General features: G+C 42.3%; 1 protein-coding gene across 1 annotated transcript; it reads left to right on the top strand.

Annotated features, from left to right (window-relative positions):
* The first annotated feature begins 3,631 nt into the window (after positions 1-3,631).
* On the top strand, positions 3,632-6,134 carry egr2b (early growth response 2b). The gene is made up of 2 exons (XM_034118964.1): positions 3,632-3,985; positions 4,295-6,134. Exons 1-2 carry the CDS (start codon positions 3,817-3,819, stop codon positions 5,455-5,457), a joined length of 1,332 nt encoding a protein of 443 aa, XP_033974855.1. The 5' UTR covers positions 3,632-3,816; the 3' UTR covers positions 5,458-6,134.
* Positions 6,135-8,895: the final 2,761 nt, after the last annotated feature.

Below are 8,895 nucleotides of genomic sequence, written 5' to 3'. Positions count from 1 at the left end.
GTTTAATAGATTTGAGTGGTTCAAAATGTCGGGTCGCGATTTATTGACAAAGGAAAAAGTGGGTCCCGAGGCCTGACCAGTTGAGAACCACTGCTCTAAACTATGGTGGTTAACATTGTACCTGGTAAACATCAGCATGGTAGCATTCTAATTGTGAGCATGTACAGGGCGGATCAGGACGTTCAAGAATACTCATAGACCGGCAGATATAATCCAGGCCAAACTGTGGGGGGGTCCTAGGATTTTTACTGTATTAACTGTATGGGGCTGTATGGGCACTGACCTCAACGACATCCAACATCTTTGAGATGAGCCTTTATTGAGTCTTTATTGTGTTCTTTGCAGGCCAGACCCACATTACCAGTTTCAAACACACTCATCCAGTTGAGCTCTGTAGGACAGCTCCCCCCTCCACACCGATCCACCAAAACAATCACAAACAGAAACTACATACAATGCAAGTGTTTAGTTGCCTTTAACCGTGGTTGTGACTCAGCATGCAGAGCGCTCTTCCACCAATCCACAGAGTTGGCCTGCAGTCAACATATTGGTGTGTCCTCTGTATGCTTGTGTGTCCTCTGTATGATTGTGTGTCCTCTGTATGATTGTGTGTCCTCTGTATGATTGTGTGGGAATGGGTGAATGCTGACTTGCATATGTAAAAGTTATCATAAAGACTGGAAACGTGCAATATAAATGCAGTCCATTTACCATAACCTAAAGGCTTCAAACTACATTGAACAGCATTAAATACCTCCTCTTGTGTGAAGTTGTGTGAACTTTTGTGAACAGTGAACTGAAAGTGTCCTACGGTTAGACTTCAACGTAAAATGACTAATTCATAGCAGTGGAATTAATTGGAAATATATTTTTATAGACATCTGTTTTCTCCCACAGTAGGACATCCCTTACTCACCGATCTATTGAAACATGCCAGCTTTTGGTAATTTTATTTCAAACGTCAGGAACAATACACACATACACACACACACACACACACACACACACACACACACAAACATACACACACACACACACACAAACATACACACACACACACACACAAACATACACACACACACACACACACACAAACATACACACACACAAACATAAACACACACACACACACACACACACAAACATACACACACACACACACAAACATACACACAAACACACACACATACACACACACACACACACAAACATACACACACACACACACACACTCGGGGCATGTCTTTAATGATAGGTCTGTTATTGACAGGCTTTATTGACTAGTGTGCTGATGAATGTGTGGGATGTGTGTGTGAATGAGACACTCTGAAGCTATTTAAACACTTGTCTCATTAGTCACACCTTATGTTAGATGGAAAGACACGTAACTACTTGTGAAGCAGGATTGATGATATCAGGGTTTCAACAGTATGTAACACAAGCAGCAGTGGCAGTGATGCTAAAAGTGATAGTTAAACAGTAGTTCTAAAAAGTGAAACAGCATTGGCAGTGTAAGTCCTTTCTGGCTGTGTGTCTGTCGACTGTCTGTCATCCATCATACCAAAACAATAAAGAAATTTATATATTCAGGATAATGTCAACATAATCACCAAAGTCATTGCGGTTCATCATCCAGGGAGCATGAATGTGCTATACTTTGTGTAAAACCCTCATTATCAATTTGTATATAGCAGGTTCTGCAGGGGCTTGTGAAGGCGCACTGATCGCTCGAATTGCTGAACATTCATAGGATGGATAAACCAAAAAATAACAAAATAACTTTTCTTACAAAAATCAGTAAGATGCATCCTCTGTGGATCATGAATGTCTGAAGTTGTCAGGATATTTCTATCTGGGCAAAAGTGCCTCAGAAAGACAAATCAAAAAACCTCCTTATCTATAAAAGCCTTTTCCAGGGTTTATAATGTCAGTATTTCTAAAAACCACTGTAAAGGCTTAGATCCATCATTATCACACAGAATGGGAGTTGAAGAGCTTCCTTTCTGATGTCATCATTTCTCTGGTGGATAAATCACGAGGATGACTTTATCATGAGTTGGTTATCATGTTAACCAACTTTAGCAATATGATTAATGGGAATGGGTGTTTTTTAGCTATCTGTCCCCTGTCGTCCCGTAGGGCACTTTGTAATCATAATTCGCTTAAATATTATGTATTTAAAAAAACCTCTGCAGTTTTATTTATCCATTTGCTCAGTAAAGGTTTCCTTTGACATCATCAATGAACAGTTGACTTCAAAAGTCTGACACCCTCACCTCAGTAATAGCTATATTTAGATCACAACACAATGTGGCTCGAACACACAACATGGAAACTATATTCCACCCAAATTGCCCAGTTTTATCTGTTGTCTGTCTGTCAACTTTATCCACCCACGGGGGAACTTTTACCAGATCCAACAGAGAGAAGAGAGGAGGGGGTGGAGGCACAATTCCCCATGAGGCCACAGGAGGGCACACAACTCTCCCAGGATTAGAAAACACGTCTTTAACAATGTGCATCAAAATATTTATGGAGAGTACAAAAGGCTGCAAGGGAAATTATTTATTTCATATAAATATACTCTAAATAAGGAGAAATAGAGAGTAAAACAATCCCTTTTCATATCATAAACAGTGTTATTTTTGTTTAGTTTTATTTTGTAGGTCTATTATAGGCCTACATATTGACTTACTTTCTGGAGTATAATGCACACATTTTTGTTATAATTCCTCTATTTTTAAATATAAATATATATTAGAATGGGGGCAAGTTGGGATCTATAACAAAATCCGACATCCCACGAGGGTAATACATATACAATTATTTTTTATAACGAACATAAATGAAACGTGTCCTTATTTATGTTGCCATCGGTGTTTTATAGCATTCATTCTGCTTTGTTTATTTCACATGGCCCACCACCTACGCCTTTACAAAAATTAGTTTACTTTCCCTGGCTGTAAATATGTCTTTGTGACTATATTGAGCTCGTCAGTGAACCGAATCTCTTTTTCCTAGAGCATAGTCAAATCACCCTGACAGAAGTTTCCGAGCAGCCTCGCGCAGCTCTCTGACCGGATCATTTGCTTGTGGTTGTGCCAGGCTTCTCTGCTCAGATCGGTAGAACTCGTCACTTTCCGATGATCATATTCCGGAATCAAAACCAAATATGGGAGTATGGGGGACGTTCCCCTGTTTACCGGATTATACCTTTTATGGGTTAAGAAACCGGAATTCCTCTTTCTATATCAGAACGATATAAAATACATTGTAGAATACATGTATAACAAATAATATTTTGTAAAGGAAATGTTAAGAATTAGAGATGCGTTCGCTCACTCTGGTGGGTTTTGTTGATGTGTTGTTTTGTAGGAGTTTATCTCAGTGTATCAGCGAGTGGAAACAGTCCGGTTTATCTCTCCTGCAGCAGCGGGTGCTTCCATTGACAAGTGATTCCCTTTTAAATCGTCACGGAGCCTTCCAGCCAATCAGCATCGGCAGCGCCTCTCTCCTTGCGCCTCCCACTCCATATATGGGTAATGACGTAGCAGCCGCATTCAAAAGGTTCCCCATATAAACATACTAGTGCCAGGGCCACCGTTCCCAAATAGAGTTACTTTACGCGGTGTTGACATTCACATCAGAGCGCATGAGGCGCACCAGACACGCGGCGTTCATCCTCTCTCACCCGGTGACAGACAGAGACATGCAGTGGTGACCCAGCGCTACACACTCTGATTTGTTAAAAGCCTTTAAGGAAAAGAACATAAAAACAAGAGAGAGCGAGCACACGCGGCATTGTAGATCGTTACAATGACGGCTAAAACTTTGGAGAAGGTGCCGGTGAATCTCGGGGGGTTCGTGCACCCCGCATCAGAGAGCGTGTACCCGGTGGATGACATGGGCTCCAGCCTGCAGACCTCTGTGGCTATCTTCCCTAACGGAGACCTTGGAGCTCATTACGACCAGATCAACATGGCAGGTAAGATCACAAACTTTGGAGCGAAGGCTATATTAAGGACATTTTCATTTAGGAAAAGTTGTCTCTATGTGAGTGTTTCACTAATTGTGAGAAAAAAAAATCTTCATCCTCAAAATGTTGTTTTGCATTTGAATCCATTATAAGAAAATATGTTTTTTATATAAAGGTAATAAGACCAGATTTCGTGCGTAATGAGGGGGAAAAAGCGCAGCGGCTTTCTCTCACTTAAGCCCAATGTCCTGTCCAGTGTGAACATCTTAATCAGGTTTGTGTTGCCTCACTAAAGACCTGTTTGTTTTGTGTCCGCAGATGGCTTGATGAGTGCAGATCTGAGCATGGAGAAGCGCTCTCTGGACCTCTCATACTCCAACGGCTTCTCTCAGCCCGCACAACACCGCAACCAGACCTTCACCTACATGGGAAAGTTCTCCTTCGACTCCCAGTATCCAGGTAACTGGAACCCCGAGGGAGTGATCAACATCGTCTCGGGCCTCTTTAACGTGGCCCAACCACCACCTCCTTGTCCCTCCTCTTCAGCGTCCTCCTCCCCGGTTTCTTCTGGATCTCCCAATCACTTCTCCAGCGGAAATTTGAGTTGCACCATGGCGGCTCAGAACCAGGCTGAGATAGATCACCATCACCACCACATGTACTCTCCTCCACCTCCGTACTCCTCCTCTGGCTGTGGAGAGATGTACCAGGACCCCTCTGCGTTTTTGTCCCCCACCTGCCCCATCGCCTCTTACCCGCCGCCCTCTTACTCCTCGCCCAAGCAGCCCGGGAGCGACGCGCCTGGGCTGTTCCCCATCATCCCCGACTACTCGGGCTTCTTCCAGCCGGCTTGCCAGCGGGACATGCTCCCTGCAGGTATCCAAGATCGGAAACCGTTCGGTCCATGTCCGCTTGACACTTTCCGTGTCCCTCCACCTCTGACCCCGCTGAACACTATCAGGAACTTTACGCTGGGGGGTCCGGGTACTGGCGGCTCCGAATGTGGACCGACGAGGCTACCCTCTGCCTACAGCCCTCAGAACCTGCCCCTGAGGCCGATCCTGCGGCCCAGAAAGTACCCTAACCGACCCAGTAAGACGCCCATCCACGAGCGGCCGTACCCGTGTCCGGCTGAGGGCTGCGACCGGCGGTTCTCCCGCTCCGATGAACTGACCAGACACATCCGGATCCACACCGGACACAAGCCGTTCCAGTGCCGCATCTGTATGCGAAACTTCAGCCGCAGCGACCACCTCACCACGCACATCCGCACGCACACGGGAGAAAAGCCGTTCGCGTGTGAGTTCTGCGGGCGCAAGTTTGCCAGGAGCGACGAGAGGAAGAGACACACTAAGATCCACCTGAGACAGAAGGAGAGGAAGTCCTCCACTGTGTCCTCCTCGTCCTCCTCTTCCTCCAGCAGCTCCGGGTTGGAGCGGCCGTCAGGCGCCATCAGCACATCTGGCGGGATGTGTTCATAGTTTCCCGGGAAAACGTTTTTGTAACGGCAGCGTGGCGCACACTAACCACTTAAAGAAAAGGACTTTTAAATAATGATTCGGTGTGTTTGAATGTTGTGAACTAAAGAGAGCAGCATAACCTGCAGGATGGGAACGAACAAGATATTTTGTGCAGTGGTGCGCTTTTACGCACATCCACCCATTCCGTCTGACACGAATGCACTTTGCCTGTACAGTCTACTGAAAATAAAATAAATAGCCATTCATTCATAAGAATACTGAAGGCGGTTGTAATATAAAGGGGACTTTTTTAATTTCGCCAACTCATAGGCCAACTATAGAGCGCGCAACAGGCTGCGCGTATAAATGTGAGATAACTGCAATAACGGTTTAAAGAAAGAAAACAGTTTAAGTTATTGAATTGAAGTGTTCATTCTAACATGATTGTAATGACCATAATTCCCCTTTAGTGCCTTGCTTTGTGTCTTTTTGTACACTGACTGATTCAAGGACGCTTCTAATGCAATGTACATTTGTCCTTTAATATGTAAAGTTTGAAGAATCTATTTTTGTACACATTTCGTCTCGTCTAACAGTTGTGGTTCATGTGTAAAACAATGTTGGAATGTAAATATGTTGAACTCTTACCGACTTGACCCTTTTGTTGTGACGTGTCTCTTGAGACTTATTAAATATATGTGAATGATAAACACATCTCAGATTGTTTTATTACTCCTAACTGGAGAACAGCGCAGTCAGGCGAGATGCGCATGGAACCCAAGCGTCTCTGCAATACATTTCTTTTATCTGTAATTATAAAAAGACTGAAGCTGTTGATGTTGGAAATGCCATTTGGGTAAATCCCACACTGCGTCACTATTGGCATTTCTGACTCAAAGTGTTCACCCACTCACTTGTTATTTAGGTTTAACGCTTTGTTATAAACAGCTAGGATCTGGTGTGTGCACTTTCTTCAGAGAGAGGGTGTTTAGAGACTCTGTGTCTGAACTCTCCTTTAGATGAACCCCTGGATGCAATATAAGGGATCGTTATTTCAACTACTGTTTAGAAGAATGTAGAAATAAAGGTGTAAGGTATAGAATACAATATCACCATGTCCACAGGCAGCCTTGCAAAGATTTAGAAATACTGAGGTCACAAGTCCAAATACCCCACTTAAGCCCCCCATGTAAACCTTCCAATCAAATGTTGGTAGAGAAATACAGCATCCTTATGTTCCATTTTCCTTACTCTTTATTTCTATTTGCGTACCCTTAACTTATAATATATTGATTTAAAAAAACTCAAACTCCCTTAAAAGCTTAAACAGTCAAATGTAGTCTCCTTCCAGGAAGATAACGCCCAAATCCCTTACATTCAATATGGAGTGCAAGACTTTTTGATATATGATTCCATAATTGTTAAATCCTTTTTATTTGGAACTCAGTAGAAACACGCAGTCCTTTTACATTTGACCAGCTGAAATCTGTGTGATGTTTATTTGTAAACTTTAGTGGGTTTTTTGGTTGTTTTATTTCCTCTGTCCGTATCATTGAAACCATCAGTCTGCGGAGTGGGCTGCCGGACCCCTGTTTCCATTTCACTTAAAGAGCTTTGACTTGAAGGTTCATTACATAACAAGTTCATGAGTCAATGATTACTAATGCCTACATTTACAAATGCACATTTTCATTTAGGCATTGATATTATGTGAAAAAAACACCTTATAGAAAACCTAAAAGTAACCTACCTAAAGTAAACACTAAAAGCTTTATTCAGCATTTAGATGTGTGTTAGGAGAATATTCATATATAAAGAATGAGTGTGAACAAAATACCTTATGGGTCATTCTGCTGTTTGTTTATTCCACTCTCCCAAACTGCTATTGTGTTGCTCTGTGGTACTGGACTAACATGTGACTTCACTATAAGTCCTGTCCCTTTGCATCTCCGGCATCTTGAGGAGTAACAATATGTGTCACTTCAATGTGTCAGCCGAGCACAATCCAGGATGAAGTGACTGAACTGTGGTGAGGTTGTTCAACATTTCTTTATTTAACACAATATGAATAAACTGGGGGTTTTTTCAAATACGAAGTCACATTTGTCTTAATTAATAATAATAATAATAATAATAATAATAATTAGTAAATGATTGGTTGTTGAATGGACTTGTTGGATGTCAGCTGAAAGCCTTTATGACCAGAAAGGACTGTATTTTCATTGAGCAATGCCACCGTGGGAGAATCCAATACTTTACAATGGTCTGGGGTACACAGCTCTGGAGATAGGAAGGTGCAGTTTTCTAATAGAGGTATAGGTCGCCCCCCCGACACACAGATTAAAGGGATATTAATCTTCTTCTTTGGTTTCTGGAATACACATTTCTCTTTTAAGAAGCGGCATGAAGCCTGCTGTAATCTGTAACATCTTTATTCTTCTGACGCCAAGTTGACCGCAAGTCCAAATGACCGATTCTGTAGAAAGTCATCCTGAGCTACACAAAGACCTCACTGTCCTCCTACCCCCCCCCCCCCCCCCCCCCTTACTGAACGTCTGCTCACACTTCCCTTTAACCCTCTTTATTAGGCATTTACAGTATAAGCAGTACATTAAATACAAATGGTCTATAAGTCATGTAAGGCCTCACCACATCATGTCATTGTAATCAAATATAAGAACTGTTTCAGTTCATGTACTGAAATGTATCCTCTTTTGATATTACAATAGCCTCCACTTCTTGGTGTCCACACAGGAGGATCTAGTTGTTAGGAAATGCATGAATGAACACTACGATCTGCTTTCACTTTATAGTTATAATGTTAATGAATGTATGCTGGTTACGAATGGTTAATAACCTCCTTTGTATATCACATTCAATACAAAAACGCAGCCCAAAGTGCTCTGTGTAGCAAGGTTAAAGACATACAAAAAAACAGAAATAGAAATCAATAATTACAAAATGTATGATTTAAGATGATTTCAAATGGACTTAAAGTCCAGCGACAGTCCTATAGGAAGAGATGTGTAACTGCTCCTGATAATCAGTGTGTGATACTGCACCTTCTCTCGTCTTATGTTGTTGAATTCAGATTATGGAACATTTCCTAATAAATACAAGTTACAACAGTCTTTAGTGAGTGTGACACCAAAGCATCTGACCATGAGAAAAAGACACATCTGAAATCTGAACGAGCCGCTACCAATAAAGACTGTTCTTGTTCACGCTGCACCACAAGTCTTCCACACACTGATCAACCGGCCTGATAGACTTTACTCTGAAAATTGAGGATAATTGCATTTAATATGAGCGGCTGCCACTGACCTGACTGACTGCCACTGACCTGACTGACTACCACTGTGTCGGAGTGTGTAGCCAAGTGTGTGAACATGCAGACATGAATATTAGCACTGTGTCAAGTAGTGGTAAACAGATCCTTTACTTGTGTAAAAAACGCAT

This window comes from Trematomus bernacchii, unplaced genomic scaffold (genome assembly GCF_902827165.1).
Source record: "Trematomus bernacchii unplaced genomic scaffold, fTreBer1.1, whole genome shotgun sequence".
NCBI classification, from domain to species: Eukaryota; Metazoa; Chordata; class Actinopteri; order Perciformes; family Nototheniidae; genus Trematomus; species Trematomus bernacchii.
Note: the sequence above shows the minus strand (reverse complement) of the source record. Positions and strands in the feature narration are given on the sequence as shown.

What these genes read in the sequence shown, in the direction of transcription:
- egr2b (XM_034118964.1), top strand. Translation starts at nt 3,817, where the DNA reads ATGACGGCTAAAACTTTGGAGAAGGTGCCGGTGAATCTCGGGGGGTTC. An exon ending in CGACCAGATCAACATGGCAG is followed by an intron (nt 3,986 to 4,294) that starts GTAAGATCACAA and finishes TTGTGTCCGCAG; the next exon opens with ATGGCTTGATGAGTGCAGAT.